This window comes from Brassica oleracea, chromosome C6, assembly GCF_000695525.1.
Source record: "Brassica oleracea var. oleracea cultivar TO1000 chromosome C6, BOL, whole genome shotgun sequence".
In the NCBI taxonomy this organism is placed as follows: domain Eukaryota; kingdom Viridiplantae; phylum Streptophyta; class Magnoliopsida; order Brassicales; family Brassicaceae; genus Brassica; species Brassica oleracea.
In genome coordinates this window covers 24044926-24061503 of record NC_027753.1, presented here as the reverse complement: position 1 = coordinate 24061503, position 16578 = coordinate 24044926, and the positions used below count along the sequence as shown (strand labels likewise).

At 39.8% G+C, this 16578-nt stretch overlaps 3 protein-coding genes and 2 pseudogenes across 4 annotated transcripts; 2 read left to right on the top strand and 3 right to left on the bottom strand.

Moving 5' to 3' along the window:
• The first annotated feature begins 3994 nt into the window (after window positions 1-3994).
• On the top strand, window positions 3995-5812 carry LOC106300824 (2-methyl-6-phytyl-1,4-hydroquinone methyltransferase, chloroplastic). 2 transcript variants are annotated; one of them, XM_013737058.1, is made up of 4 exons: window positions 3995-4141; window positions 4556-5067; window positions 5147-5453; window positions 5534-5812. In XM_013737058.1, the coding sequence occupies exons 1-4, from the start codon at window positions 4100-4102 to the stop codon at window positions 5690-5692; spliced, it is 1020 nt and encodes a 339-aa protein (XP_013592512.1). In that variant the 5' UTR covers window positions 3995-4099; the 3' UTR covers window positions 5693-5812. The 2 variants fall into 2 exon arrangements, with proteins under 2 accessions (XP_013592512.1, XP_013592511.1); XM_013737057.1 differs by lacking the exon at window positions 3995-4141 and having other exon boundaries at window positions 4411-5067.
• A 515-nt stretch (window positions 5813-6327) lies between these two features.
• On the bottom strand, window positions 6328-7386 carry LOC106299356 (histidine-rich glycoprotein-like). Its single transcript, XM_013735463.1, has one exon. It carries the CDS (start codon window positions 7334-7336, stop codon window positions 6683-6685), a length of 654 nt encoding a protein of 217 aa, XP_013590917.1. The 5' UTR covers window positions 7337-7386; the 3' UTR covers window positions 6328-6682.
• Window positions 7387-7771: 385 nt separating this feature from the next.
• LOC106298901 lies at window positions 7772-9926 on the bottom strand (annotated as a pseudogene).
• Window positions 9927-13119: 3193 nt separating this feature from the next.
• Window positions 13120-14081, bottom strand: LOC106297799 (annotated as a pseudogene).
• Window positions 14082-14959: 878 nt separating this feature from the next.
• LOC106297797 lies at window positions 14960-15730 on the top strand. The gene has a single exon (XM_013733965.1). The coding sequence runs from the start codon at window positions 14960-14962 to the stop codon at window positions 15728-15730; it is 771 nt and encodes a 256-aa protein (XP_013589419.1).
• The last annotated feature ends 848 nt before the right edge of the window (window positions 15731-16578 follow it).

Genomic DNA, 16578 nt, shown 5'->3' with positions numbered 1-16578 from the left:
TACACGCCAGTGGCTCCAATTCTCTCGGTGCCGGCTGTCCGAATCTGCTTGGTCTTTGGCTCAAAGACACCATGAAAAGGCCAAGACTTGACTAGTCGTGAACTTACGAAGCTGTGAGAAGCTCCGGTATCGAAAAGAGTGTGAGCTACCTCACCTACAACAGAAACCGATCCTACACATAATTTTTTTTAAACTATACATAGTAATCACAACTACAATAGCACTCAAAAGAAATTTGTGTGGCAAAGATACATACTGGCTGTCGGCTCAGCTCCATTGGCCTCTCCTAGGGCATACACACGGGGAGCGACGGCTTGACACTTAGCTGGTGGGAGCGTTGGTTGCCCCTTCTTTGGGCAATCTCTGGAAATATGACCGGGCTCATAACAATTGTAACAAATCCTGATTGCCGCTGTAGGTGCTGCAATCTGACAGGCCAAAGTCGCATCCGCTGGTTTCACCCGACAATGCGTTAACAAATGTCCCCACCTTCCGCAAGTAAAACACTTGAGACACTCTCCGATGTGATGACGACGACATCGAGCACAATACGGTGCTTCCGACTGGTCCATGGTCCTCCTCTGAGACTCATCAGTCTTTCCAGACTTAGTCTGAGATGATTTGGCGAGCTTCTGCTCCTCTACCAAACCTGCTTCCTGCTCAGCAGCTTTCTCCACCAAATGCCCCAATCTGTGGTAAGTGACGACACAACATCTATTGCGAATTTCGACTCGCATCCCACCCAAAAACTTCCTAATCAGGTCTTCCTCAGTAATACCAGCTCCCCCAAAATGCTCCATATCCATGTTCTGCACCTGAGTCGTAAGTCTGTAAAACCTCTAATCATAAACACGGTAAACCGGCAAAGGTGGAGTTGGTGGTAGTGGTGGTTGCTGTAAACCCTAAGGAAGCTGCTGTCATGGAACCCCCTGCACAGGAACCTGAGGTCAAATCTGCTGAGGTGGAATCTGCTGAGGTGGAATCTGCTGACCAGCAGCCAACTGACGGGCAACCTCTTGTGCTGCTACACGGGCAGCTTCTTGTGCAGACACGAGCAGCTTCCTGCGTAACCTGCTGAATAGCAGCCCGGGCAGCCTGGGAAGCTGCCTGCTGAACCATCTGCATGAGTGCAGCCTGATCAAATGGTGGGGCTGCAGGCTGCACACCCTCTGCCTGAACACCTCATGTAGCACCCTGATCATCCACAACTTCACGAGCATCAGCTCTGATCCGAACGGTGCGAGTACGCTTAGTTCCTCCTTTTGGCGGCATCTGAAAAGAGAATGGACGAAACGATTAATTTCTGTTAAATCAGAACATTAACGATTGCTGAAAAATAACCAAACAGAAAGGTGCTTCTAAGTTTTGAAAACCGTTGAAAACTTAAAAAAAATCTTTGCAAATCAGGTCCCCTAACCGGCGTCCCGGGTCAAAGCCGAGACACAACCCCGGTCTGATACCAAATTGTAATACCCATCTCATCAATACTCGAGACTGGCGTGCTACTAATCAACAACTTATATCTCAAATCCGTAAAAGGTCTGAAAGTCGAATTTCATATAAATAACGAAATAAATCCATAAATACCATAGTCGAAATAACTGAAATAATCGTCGAAATAATAGATATAAGTCCGAGAAATAAAATAAAGGAAAATGCCTTAAAGCACCAGCTGTCCGATCAATCTCCTACTCATCAGCCTCACCTGCAAGGGGGTAAATGAGGGGGTGAGTAACGGGGATGTCACTCAATGAGGTATGGGATACTAAACCCGAAGTCCATGGACCTGGACAGAATACTCCGAATAAATATAATTTAATCCTAACTCATTGCAAACCCGGTACCTAAAGTACCCAGAGATCAAACAATGGTCCTAGTGATCTAGTTCCAGTTTAAGCAAAGAACCTACAAACTAAACAAGCAATGACAGACTCAATTTCACGCAGACGGAAACACATTAGAAATAAATTATACTTATTCGTGGTACTAAGTCGTGTAAGAGAAGCTCGAGAAAAGACCCTCACCTTAGCAACGTGGAAAAGTAGTAGCTATGAACTCCAACTGCTCAAACAGACTGCAAATCTGAAATCAGGGCGAAAAATCTAGTCAGAACGCCCTTCGAACGGTTAAAAATGGATAACCGACGATCAGTTCAAAAGTCAACCCGCTGGTCAAAGGTCAACCGGTCAACTCTGACCCAAGCCGGTCAACCTTTGACCAAATTGAAATCGAAATGAACCAATCGGTTTATCCAAACCAAAATCGATTTCAATTAGACCAAATCGGTTTTCCATAACCGAATTTAAATCAATTTTAACCGCTGGTTTAACTTAACCAATTCAATTAATTTAAACCAGAAATCTATTTATTAAATAACCGGTTAGCCTAAACCAAACCAAAAATCAATTAACCTAACCGGTTGACCGGATCCGTGTTGACTCGCCGAGTTACCGAGTCACCGACTGAGTCAACGGCCGAGTCACCGGCGGTTGAAAAGGGACGGCGGCTTACCGGGATCAACGGCGGCGACGGAAAACCGCGGGTGGTGGTGGCGCGTGAGCTACACGCGCGGAACGTCGCGGGACAAAAGCGGCGCGTGACGGTGCGTCCGAGCGACTCTCCGGCTGATCTTCCTGGTCCTGACTCGTCTCGACGTCACAGTCACGATGGTGGTCTTAAAATTACGAAATTCCAAACGGTTAGTGAGTTATGATCGATTGAATGGACGGCCGTTTTAAAAACAAATCGGAAAGGACGATTTCCGGTTACCTTCGGCTGTTAACGGCGACTGGTTGGCGGTTCCGATCTCGGTCGATGGTGACACTGACGGTACGGACTCGGATTTGCTTGACGGCTCTGATTCTGCAGGGTTTCGACGTAGTGAGACTTTATGAATAAAAGAATAGGGAGGCTTTGTTTAAATAGTGGGGACTCACCTAGGTGTTCCAGCAAATTTAGTGGATTTTGCTGGGCCGAAATGACTGGACCGATAATCGGATCGTTACAGATATATGGACCTCTTTTCTTCAAGTCACGTTATTAAAGCCCAAAACTATCATGGAACTGTAAATTTCATCCCATTTTTCAATAGGCCATCAAAATGGGTAATCGCAACGTACAACAACGTTACGATATTATAATTACATCAAATAATAAATAAATAAGGTATGTGGCTGCGAGTCATCACTCTGATTTAAGGCCTGCTCGTTCAGTGGTGATAAAGCGCCTCGTTTCCAACTACCCGATCTGATAAGCATTTCACGCTTCACCAATGGCTTCTCTCATGCTCAACGGAGCCATCACCTTCCCCAAGGGATTAGGGAGGCTTTGTTTAAATAGTGGGGACTCACCTAGGTGTTCCAGCAAATTTAGTGGATTTTGCTGGGCCGAAATGACTGGACCGATAATCGGATCGTTACAGATATATGGACCTCTTTTCTTCAAGTCACGTTATTAAAGCCCAAAACTATCATGGAACTGTAAATTTCATCCCATTTTTCAATAGGCCATCAAAATGGGTAATCGCAACGTACAACAACGTTACGATATTATAATTACATCAAATAATAAATAAATAAGGTATGTGGCTGCGAGTCATCACTCTGATTTAAGGCCTGCTCGTTCAGTGGTGATAAAGCGCCTCGTTTCCAACTACCCGATCTGATAAGCATTTCACGCTTCACCAATGGCTTCTCTCATGCTCAACGGAGCCATCACCTTCCCCAAGGGATTAGGGAGGCTTTGTTTAAATAGTGGGGACTCACCTAGGTGTTCCAGCAAATTTAGTGGATTTTGCTGGGCCGAAATGACTGGACCGATAATCGGATCGTTACAGATATATGGACCTCTTTTCTTCAAGTCACGTTATTAAAGCCCAAAACTATCATGGAACTGTAAATTTCATCCCATTTTTCAATAGGCCATCAAAATGGGTAATCGCAACGTACAACAACGTTACGATATTATAATTACATCAAATAATAAATAAATAAGGTATGTGGCTGCGAGTCATCACTCTGATTTAAGGCCTGCTCGTTCAGTGGTGATAAAGCGCCTCGTTTCCAACTACCCGATCTGATAAGCATTTCACGCTTCACCAATGGCTTCTCTCATGCTCAACGGAGCCATCACCTTCCCCAAGGGATTAGGGAGGCTTTGTTTAAATAGTGGGGACTCACCTAGGTGTTCCAGCAAATTTAGTGGATTTTGCTGGGCCGAAATGACTGGACCGATAATCGGATCGTTACAGATATATGGACCTCTTTTCTTCAAGTCACGTTATTAAAGCCCAAAACTATCATGGAACTGTAAATTTCATCCCATTTTTCAATAGGCCATCAAAATGGGTAATCGCAACGTACAACAACGTTACGATATTATAATTACATCAAATAATAAATAAATAAGGTATGTGGCTGCGAGTCATCACTCTGATTTAAGGCCTGCTCGTTCAGTGGTGATAAAGCGCCTCGTTTCCAACTACCCGATCTGATAAGCATTTCACGCTTCACCAATGGCTTCTCTCATGCTCAACGGAGCCATCACCTTCCCCAAGGGATTAGGTTTCCCCGCTTCCAATCTACACGCCAGACCAAGTCCTCCGCTGAGTCTCGTCTCAAACACAGCCACGCGGAGACTCTCCGTGGCGACAAGATGCAGCAGCAGCAGCAGCAGCAGCGTGTCGGCGTCAAGGCCATCTGCGCAGCCTAGGTTCATCCAGCACAAGAAGGAGGCCTACTGGTTCTACAGGTTCCTGTCCATCGTGTACGACCATATCATCAATCCCGGCCACTGGACGGAGGATATGAGGGACGACGCTCTCGAGCCGGCGGATCTGAGCCATCCGGACATGCGCGTTGTCGACGTCGGAGGCGGAACGGGTTTCACCACGCTGGGAATCGTCAAGACGGTGAAGGCTAAGAACGTGACGATTCTGGACCAGTCGCCGCATCAGCTGGCCAAGGCGAAGCAGAAGGAGCCGTTGAAGGAGTGCAAGATCGTTGAAGGAGATGCGGAGGATCTCCCTTTTCCTACTGATTATGCAGACAGATACGTCTCTGCTGGAAGGTAACCAAAAAATAAAAAATAAAAAAAAACTTGTGTGGATCAGAGTGTGTGATTGGGTTTAGGGTTTATTTTTCGACAGCATTGAGTACTGGCCCGACCCGCAGAGGGGAATAAGGGAAGCCTATAGAGTTCTCAAGATCGGTGGGAAAGCATGTCTCATTGGCCCTGTCCACCCAACCTTCTGGCTTTCTCGCTTCTTTGCAGATGTTTGGATGCTTTTCCCCAAGGAGGAAGAGTACATTGAGTGGTTCAAGAATGCTGGTTTCAAGGACGTTCAGCTTAAGAGGATTGGCCCCAAGTGGTACCGTGGTGTTCGCAGGCACGGACTTATCATGGGATGCTCTGTCACCGGTGTCAAACCTGCCTCCGGTGACTCTCCTCTCCAGGTTTGTTTTGCTCTTTCTGTCTCGCTACTTGAAGCTTTGCTCGTCTTTCTTTGACCATCCATCATCTTGAAATGCTGCAGCTTGGTCCGAAGGAAGAGGACGTCGAGAAGCCTGTAAACAATCCTTTCTCTTTCTTGGGACGCTTCCTTTTGGGTACCCTAGCGGCTGCCTGGTTTGTGTTAATCCCAATCTACATGTGGATCAAGGATCAGATCGTTCCCAAAGACCAACCCATCTGATAAACAACTTATGATTTGTAATACACTCCTATGTTAGACACTTTTTTTTTTTGTCTTCGTGACTATGTTGAGCCCTTTTCAAAATATATCGATCACTCTATTCCACCATGTTGATCTCAATCCTATGCTACTTGTTTAATATTGTTTCCTTACCTCACCTCATAGACGTCCCAGTGTCAGTAAACATGAAAGTTGAGGACGCAAATAGTGATTAGTGAGTGTAGCAGAGAACCCTCACATAATTGCGGAATAACTATGGCAGCCGCAACGAAGAATGCTTGAGCAAATATTGATATGCCTCCAAAATCATTTTTTTGTTGTTGTTGTTGTATATAATAAATAGAGCTAAAAATTTTAAAAGAAGCATGCCAAGCCGACAAAGAGACTTGGCGGAAGAGCACAACAGAGTCAGTCTGCTCTCAAACCATAGCACGCAGATCAGGAACTCATTCATGAGTGACGCAAATGTAAGATAGGGTTTTGTATATGTTCGGTACTGATCATTCTTTTGCAAAATTGATGGGATGACAACTCTTTCACATTTATTGTAGTAGAAAGTTATGAGCATTGTTGGTCTCAGGCTCTATTGAAGACTCCTCTTTTATTAGTCTAATGTGAAATGAGTCAGTATACAATTTTCAAAGCAAATTAATCAGTTTAGATTTATTCATAGATGTAAATACAATCCACGGGCCTGAAACAAATTTAGAAAATTGCAATCTACTAGCTGGCTTACAATAATGTCACTGCCCTATGAACCTAGGCCCCATATCCAACGGAAGAAGCAAAGCTCAGGCAAATTATAATCCATCTTACTATTTTTTGTTTGCTTGGTTTGGTTGACTTTTTGCTGGTGGTGTGTAAAACGTACAAGTACAACAATTATACTGAAGGGCGTGAAATAATAAACTGCTAAGAAAAGACAGATAAACAAAAGGGTCTTTGAAGAAGAACAAGCTATGGGACAAGTAGTTTAGAAAGGAAAGAGGATCAGCTCATAAGTCTGCCTCCACAGGTGTAAGTGACGATGCACGACTCATCCACAAACACTGTATAGTTATGCGCAGGTTTTGCTAGCAATGGCGGAAGCCTAACCAGAAGGTCGCACACGCACTCGTTGTCCATTTGCTTCAGCCACTTGCAGCACTCTTGTTGAGCAAACGTCTCTTCTCTGTGTCTTTGATGATGATGATGGTGGTGGTGGTGGCGACGGCGGTGGCGACGGTGGTTATGGTTGTTGTCGTGGTGGTTGTCATCATCGTGATCATGATCACGGTCGTGGTCATGGTCATTGTGATCATGGTCGTGGTCATGGTCGTCGTGGTCATCCTCGTCGTGGTCGTGATCATCATCATGGTGGTCACCATGGTCATGCTCGTGGTCATCGTCATCGTCGTGGTCATGGTCATGGTCATAGTGAGGAGGAGGAGGAGGAGGAGGAAAGATGGGAGGAGAAGGTGGGGCAATGGGGGAAGGAAGTGGGACAGTGTTCATTGGGAGACGTGAGCAGGCGTAGTTAGCCAGGGCGTATTGAGAGGCGCATAACGGACGGGGTGGTGGAATCTGTATGATTCTTTGCCCTCGTGTGAAAGAGGAAGAGGAGAGAGCCAGAAGGAGAACAGCTACAAGAAAAGGAGTTTCCATGGAATGTGTGTGTGTGTGTGTGTGAAGAGAGATCTTTGGTGGGTCATCACTATATATTCAACGTGAAATAAAGCAAAAAATTACGATGGGAAGCAGGGGGGTTTTAGGTTCATATTAGAGTATTCCATTTGATTTGCGTGACTTTGTTAGGTTGCTTGTAGAACAGTGTTTCACTTTGACCAGACCTGTTCAAAATTCCACAACCATTTTAATCTCAAAACTATTAGTAGCTGCAACTTCAAAAGCGTGACAAAACAACTTTGATAGTTAAACAAGTTCTGTAACTGAGTTTGATTGATCCTAATATCCAAATGCAATTCTTGATTAAAATCGAGAAAGGTAATAATACTTGGAACAAATATAGCAACCGCATTACACAAACAAAGGTGTGAAAAATATGTATCATTTGGTCACTCGCACCAGATTCAGCTTAACTTCTGATTGAGACAAATGTGTTCACCTGTAATCACTAATCAGACAGAGTGCGATTAAGACACATGACCGTCATTTCCCATGAAGTTTTATTTATTTCACAAGAGCAGACACAGTAATGACCAAACCAGGCCTGTTTACAAGTTAATCACAGAGACGCTCCTCTGGTTCCTGCTGCTTTTTCGCCGCTAACAAAATCTCCCTATCTGTCTCAACTTGTTCCCTCTGCTTCCTCAACCTATCTTTCCTCTCTTGCTATCCTTCCTCCAATAACCTCAAAAACTTCTCCTTAACAGCCACCAAATGATCTCTATCAATCAACTCCTCGTCTCTATAAGCTTCTCTCAATCCCTCCCTTCAACGACAAGTAGAATATCCCCGAATGCCTCGTGAAAACACTCGAAAACGCGTTCGAAAACCTGAGCTCGTCGCAGAACTTGCCAAGTAGGCACAGGGACTCTCTTCAGCAACGAGAGAGACAGCAACTCGTGGAACACACCAACGGTTCGTTTCTCCATCTCCCTAGACGCTTGGTCCAAACGAGACACATCCTCGTAAGGCGATATGTAGTCTCCCTCTGACCAATCCCTGAATCCCTAGTCCACTCTCTCCTCTCCTTCCTTACGAAAAACCCAGACGGCAATTTCACGTCGAAATTGAGTCGAACCGGGACACCGGTTCTAACGGTTTCTTCTTTCCAATCGACAAGCTCGAGAAAGGACTTCCCACCTTCTTCGGCTAAACCGGTTAACCAGAAATAGTTTGGGTATTTCTTAACCAGTCTAACCAGAAAATCATTTCGAAAACCGAAATCTCTCTTGACATGAACCAGTTTCTCAGCGCTGATGTCGTGACTTATATTTATCTTTGGACATCATCAGCAACTTACAGAGCTTGGCGACGATCATCTCCTCATTCTCCGTGTAATCCTCTCTTCTTCGTCTAAGAAAGCTCTGAGACGTTGCGCGGGGCGGATGAACTGAACGGGCTCCGACTTCGGTTTGATCCGATCGTGGTAGATCTCGAAGAGGGAAGGGTTCATCACGACGAAGCTCTTGGCTTTGAAATTGAGGCGCAGTCTCTCGCGGCGCTTTTCGAGGTACCTGAGGAGGATGACTTGGCGTGGCTCGTTAAGAACTTCTTTGACGACGTGAGCGCAGAGGTTGTAACGCTTGTCCTGCTCGATGGCTTCGTCTAGCTTCGTGTCCTTTTTCCACACCACTTTCAAGCTCGAGATCCATCTGGTTTGGTGGTTTAGTAACGGTATCGATTTTTTTAATGAGTTTGGAAGAGACGGTTAAGTTTCTAAACACCATTTACCGATCTCAGCAGAGCTCTTGTTTTTCTACTCGTCGCCGTCGTCAGCTTCTGTGTTTTTTTTTTTTAACCGCCTATAAACCCTACAATACCTGAACTGAGGCTTATAAACACCACGCGCGAAAAGAGCAGCACATTCCACGCGCCCCATGTATAAGAATGTATGATAATTGATATGACACTAACTAAAACAAAATCCATGTATAATAACTAACAATTAACATTGTGAAGATGTTTAACTTTATTTACACAGTTGAACTTTTGTTCTTATAACATCTCTTTTATTACAAAACTATACCAAAAGCTTATTGGCATATCAACAACTATATATGTATTTGTATAATCAAATGATAGCAATAAGATTCACATTATACATACTTGGCTTCCCATATGCAATCACCCCCTCTATTAGAAAATTAACTCTCTCTATTTATATATATCTTCACTTCTCTCGGAGCTAAACTAATACATAACCAAGAAGGATCGAGATTGATGATTGTGATCAATCATGGGAGGAGAGAGGAAAGACTGCACATTTCCAGATGATGTACAGACGAGCCCTTTGCTCCTTTATCTGCTTCGAACACCTTTTCCATGTTCTAGCGTTCGTACTGTTTCTACTGCAGCTCAACACAACCGTCGCTGCCATTGTGATCCTACCGAGAAAGCTTCACAAGTAATTACTATAAAACTACCGAAACTGTTGTTTTTGATGGTTTTTGGCTGCTGGAGGGATAAGATTGCTTTATATATATAGTATATATGCTGCTGACTGGAGCTTGATGCATGGAAATAATTTGGTGTATAATGCGTATACAAATAGGATAAAGATACATAATTGAATTGAATAAAATGGACCTACATGTCTGTAAAACATACACGTGGTGCATTAACCATTAGCTTCGCTTTTGTACTAAAAATCTTTTGATTAGTATCTATCACTGATTAAATGTTCACTGTTTTTTAGGAATCAGGTATTTTCTTCATTTTTTAATGAAAAAAAATATTATCAGTTTCGAGATTTGATATTGCGGGGATGATACTGTTTGAACAGACATTTTCTGTTCATGCACACATGAGACTTATAATGATGGAGCTGTGGCTTGTGGGGTCTTGCTGTGTTTGGTGGGAATTCGATGATTAATTAAGTACAGTATATAGTTTGGTCGTTAAAAGTATGAGACTATGAACTAATTAGTTATGGATTTTTGTTTAGGGGTTCTGTATCAACGTTCATCTCACCAAATCACTCGTTTGATGCCCCTTTGATATAAGCTTTCCATTTGAACGAAGGGGTATCAAGGGAAGGGTTTCAATTATGCTTTTTTAATACTTGAGGTTCGGGCCGAAATCTGTAATCCCTAAATTCGAAACTACAATATTAGTTTCGTTTCAGTGGTTATCCAAACCATGAACTTCTAATACAATGGCCAGAGTTATTTCCACTGGAGCTAAAGGCATATTGTTAGATTATGGTTTCATTATTAGGTATGTCATATAATGTGTAAGGGTGTTCAATTTTCATCCAATATGAAAATGAACGGGTATCTTTATACAGTCCCGGCTCTTACCCATGGCAACATGAGCATTTGCCATGGGTCCATGGGTCCAAAAATTTTTTGTGTTGTTTTAAAGGTCCATTTCAATCTGTTAAATTATCAAAAAAAATCATAATTAAGTAAATCTAATTTATTTATTACAAGACAAAACAATAAAAAATCTGTACATTCACCATTAGTTTTGAGATATATTTTTTATTTGTTTCAGGTAGTGTTTTGAAAACCGGACCAGACATTGATTCGGCATTGTAACTAGATCAATGGTCGGACCGGTCCAATTGGTTCAACTGGGTTTTAAATTTTAATTAAATTTTTTATTAAGTAACTATTATATGTATAACAAAATTATTTTTATAAAATTTTATATAATTATTAGAATCTAAAAATGATATGAAAACAAAATTGATTTTTTTAAAAATAATATAAAATAATGAAAATAATTTATTTAGATAGATACTTAGAAAACAATATGAAATTTTTATGAAATATTTTTCAAATTTGCAGTTTAAAAAAAATTCTTGGATTTGAAAAAATAGGATTTTAATATCAACCTTGATCACTGGTTTTAGCGAGTTTTGCCGGTTTTTGATCGGGTTTGCCAATTTAACTCAAATCCGGTTTTTAGTATAACCTGGAACCGAATAGATGGCCGAGTCACGGTCTGACCGGCCGGTCTGGTCCAGCCGACCGGTCCGGTCCAGTTTCCAAAACACTGGTTTCAGGTTTTAGAGTTCAAGTTAAAAGAAATGCAGTGATAGAAAATATTTATAAAAGGATCCATATTTTGGGTTTCGCCCAGGGCTATTATATTGGTTAAGACGGCACTGTCTTTATATTGGTTGAAATGATTTTTTGGTATAACAGGAAAACAAAACTAATATACCCAAATCAAAATGAGCCAAAATAACTAAAGTGATTGGTGTGAAGTTCAAATAGTTAAAGATGTATTTGGTTTAACACAAACCCATAAAGAACTGTTTATCTACATTTAAAGAAAATATAGTAACCAAAACAAAATCGGGACTGAACACATAATTAACAAATTTAGTTAGAAGCATTGTTAATAAAAAAAAAAAACATGGTCGTGGAGATAGATAGATAGTACTTCACAAAAAACACGACCTCTTCTGTCCTCTCTCTAAATCTGACACAGAAGAAGGATTGAGAGGAGACCTCTACCGGAGTTTCTAACAGTCTCATCTCCGGTTAGTAAGCTTGTTTCTAGGAAGCGGTGTTTCTCTTTATACCGCTATCGCCAGCTTCTGTTTCCGGGGAACGGTGGCTCTGACAGCACCGATTTCACCGGCTTTCGTCTCCGAGAAAGCGGTGGCTCTGATAGCACCGTTCTTTCGCCGGCTCCTTCTCCGGTTTGATCCGGAATCAAGTTCTCGATCTACGCTCTTGCTCTTCCTCTGTTCAATCGACTCTCGATCTGAAAATCTGTATGGATTTTTTGGATCGATCGAAGATGATTGTTGTTCTTCAAAGATGGTGTTTGAGATCTATAGGTTTTCATCGGTTTTGGGCTCCAAGGTGGAGTTGGGTCGCACTTTTGCTCTGACCCCGACGGAAGCTGTTGTACTCTTCCGGTGGAGGCCTGATTATTGCGGCGGCGGAGTTTGCATGCCGATGAAGGGGTGGGGCTTCGATCTTAGGACACGTGCCCCTCTGATGGTGTTTCGGTCAAGACGTGGCGGCCTGGTGACGCGTGTCTCTCGCAGTGAGGATTACGACACGTGTCCTGTTCACGCATCTCGCGGGAAGGAAGAGGCGCCTTTCTGGGTTAGGACGATGGGCTTAGGGCCCAATAGGTTTACGGTTTGGTTAGCCCTAGTGTGTTTGGGCTTCATGGTTGTATCCTTGTTTACGTTTTTGGTTTGGTCCTTTGGACCTTGTCCCTTTAATAAACTTTAGATGGCAAAAAAAAGAAAGAAAAAAGATAGTACTTCACAAGGTGCGATAAGGTTAGTTGTGTAGTCTATTAATTAATGATTACTACCGGATAGGTGGGGGTCGTGTGTTGACAAAAGTATTCATGATCAATAATCCTAATATTCAGATGAACTGAGATCATCTCCAATGGTGTTTTATTTTTCACTTCGTTGGTGCTTCATTTTTTTTCTCATTTCTTCATTTTTTGAAGAATTAAACATTATTTTTTCAAATTACAGAATTTGAAAAAGTACTATTCACTTCTTCATTTTTGAAGATACACTTTTTTAATTACAGATTGGTCACTTATCTTTAACTTGTTTTTAGTTTTTACTTAAATAAACTATAAAAGCTAATATTACCAACTTACTTTTAAAAATTTTATTATTTTTTATTCAATCAATTTAAAATATTAAATATACTAGAAACATGTTGTTTTACTAATATTTAGATGAAACACAATTACTTAAATAATATAAAAACTCAAAGACTTGATAAACATCAATCTAAATAAAAAAAACATAGCACATCATAAACTAACACTTAATAATCTGGTAAATCATTTCCAGATCCACTAAGATTGTTAAAATATTGTCCAAATGAAGTGGCTGCTTGAGAAGGCTGTTGAGCTTGTTGTTGTTCATTCTTTTCTACTAAAATTTCATTTTGCTCAGATTGAATGTATGCACGAACGTTAGGATCTTGTATGGAGTTCAAATCACGAAATAAAATTTTGTTCTCTTTTTTAAACTTCTTCAAAGCATAATTCTTGTTTTGAATCTCCAAATGTTGATGTCTTTGTGCGCTTGTTTTCTCTAATTTCTCCGATAGTTTTTTATTTTTTTCTTCCAAAATGTTAATAACAAGTGATGTTTGATCAACATTTTTTCTTTTGAGTTTGGTTTGTTTCACTCCAATTGGTTTTTTAGACGAAGATCCACCCATTCTATCTTCTTCATCATCTAAATTCATAGAAAAGGTAGACAAACCTGGAGATTCTTGTGTAGCAGAATCAGATGTAACATTTTCCAATTCTGGATTTGTATCCCCGAAACCACATGAGTTTGATACTTTTTTCGTGGATGTGTCACCATCTTTAAACTTTTCAAATTTTTTTATAATGCTCCATACATGATCGAACTTCCAACCTCCTTTGTATTTTGGATCATCCAATAACATTAACTTGGCTTGTCTAAACTGCATATCATTTTAAAAAATAAAACATTATTGCAAAGTAAGTAAAATATATATTACACAAACTAAAAAAAAATACTTACAATGTCTTCATCTGAAGCACCACTTGGACGTATGTTTTCACATTGCTTGATGCTTGCATGCAATTTCTTCGTTACTTTCTCAATAGTTTGAATTCGACAATGGATAAACTTCTTTGTATGTTCACTCCAACTTCCATCTTTTTCGTTCTAGTAAGCAGCTGCCACACGAGACCATAATTGGTCGAACGACTGATAAACACCTTTGATTGGATCTTGAGATATTTTCATATATACTTGACATAAAATATCTTGAGATATTTTCATATATATATCCAGCAGAACGTAACGACATTTTGTAAACAAAGTTAAAATAAGATGTGGATGCAATAGAAAATATAATGATCCAGTGTCGTGAATGAAAATGTAGAACACAACATGATATTTATACACAATAAAGATTCTCAGATTTTGTTTTTAATTTATAATGACATGATTTGATAATACAATGAAAAAGTTATTCAAAGATTCTCACATTTTTAACTTATTATGACATGATTTGATAATACAATGAAAAGTTTATTCAAAGATTTTCACATTTTTAATTTGTTATGACATGATTTGATAATTCAATGAAAATGTGAATTTAAATATTGTCACATTTTTTATCTACTATGACATGATTTGACAATGCAATGAAAAGGTGAATTAAAATCCTCACATTTTAAACTTATTATGACATGATTGATAATACAATGAAAAGTTTATTCAAAGATTCTCACATTTTTTTTAATATGTTATGACATGATTTGATAATGCAATGAAAAAGTGATTCAAATATTCTTATAAGTTTTTATATTTTATGTCATGAATTGATAATGCAACTAAAAGGTGATTCAAAGATTCTCACATTTTTCAATATACTATGACATGATTTGATAATGCAATGAAAAGGTGATTCAAAGATCCTCACATTTTTCAATCTACTATGACATGATTTGATAATGCAATGAAAAGGTGATTCAAAGATTCTCATATTTTTCAATCTAAAATAATGTGATTTAATATTACAATAAAAGTGATTCCAAAATGATCTATATATAGTAGAAATCCTTGTTGATTTTCACAAATTATATTTTTACTTCACACTCTAAGTTTCTTCTTTTAAAATGAATTACAATTTCACAAATTCACCTCTACATTTGAGTTCTTCTTCATCCTCTTCAGATGATGATGTTGAAAATGTAGAAATGATTAATAGTCTCGAGCAAGAAGAATGGGCGATACATTCTGCTATCGAAAATAACAATGCGGTAATAGAATACCTACGTAATCCACAAAGCAGCCATGTGATTCATGGAGGCTCAGTTCCTGGACGTTCTTTTATCCATCGAGATCGAGAAAGCGCGCATTGCAGATTGTTCAACGACTATTTCTCAGAGAATCCAATTTACAACGACACCATGTTTCGTAGGAGATATTGTATGTCTCGTTCTTCATTCCTTCGTATTGTTAATGTTGTCGAAGACCATGACAACTACTTTAGACAGCGAAAGGATACAACTGGAAGACTTGGTTTATCATCTCTCCAGAAAGAAACAACCGTCTTTCGGGTGCTAGCTTATGGTTTGCCCGCTGATGCTACTGATGAATACATCAAAATTGGTGAATCAACAGCAATCGAAAGTATGGGAAGATTTTTTCGGGCTATTGTGGAAATATTCTCAGAGGAATACTTACGATCCCCAGCACCTGCCGATGTTTCAAGACTTCTGAAGATTGGTAAAGAGCGAGGGTTTCCGGGAATGTTGGGTAGCTTAGATTGCATGCACTGGAAGTGGAAAAATTGTTTGACCGCTTGGGCTAGACAATATGCAGGTCGTAGTGCATCACCAACTATAATTCTTGAAGCTGTTGCGGATTATGATCTTTGGATATAACATGCATATTTCGGGATGTCGGACAACAATAATGATATCAATGTCTTGGAGTCTTCACATCTTTTCTTCAATCTCGCTCAAGGTATTGCACCTCCCGCTCATTATATCATTCAAGGCAAAGAATATAATATGAGTTATTATTTGGCCGACGGTATATATCCAAAATGGTCTACCATAGTGCAAACTATTCATGAGCCAGTGAGTTCAAAGAAGAAATATTTTGCTACACAACAAGAAGGAACGTGCCTTTGGAGTTTTTCAATGTTGCAATTGTGAAAAGACCAGCTCGTTTTTGGAAAAAAAGATGTGCAACATGACATAATGACTACATGTATAATTCTACATAACATGATAATTGAAGATGAGCGTGATCTTGATACTCCAATTGAAGTTGGTGTAGAAGTTCCAGTTCTAGAGGTTGATGAGCATGATAATATTCGTTTTCAATAATTTTTGGCTCGATTTAGAAGAATTAAAGATCAAGAAGCTCATTTCACTATTTGGAATAATTTAATTGATCACATGTGAAAAAAATATACATCTTATGCTTCCTTATAAAATGTAGTGTTCTTGTGTTATTTATTTATCTTATGTGTACTAATTATATTGTATGATAATATTTATTTAATATTAATTATCAATTGTGGTGAAATATTGTTAAAATAAAATATTTGGATAAAAGATGTTTTTGATAAATAATGATAAAACATAAAAAGAATATATTTGGAATATTCTTTTTTGAAGAAGAAAATAAAATAAATTATTGGAAAACATGCTTCTTCATTTTTTAAAAAAAAATTTGTATTTTGAAAAAAAAAATGAAATTTACCATCGGAGATGTCCCGAGA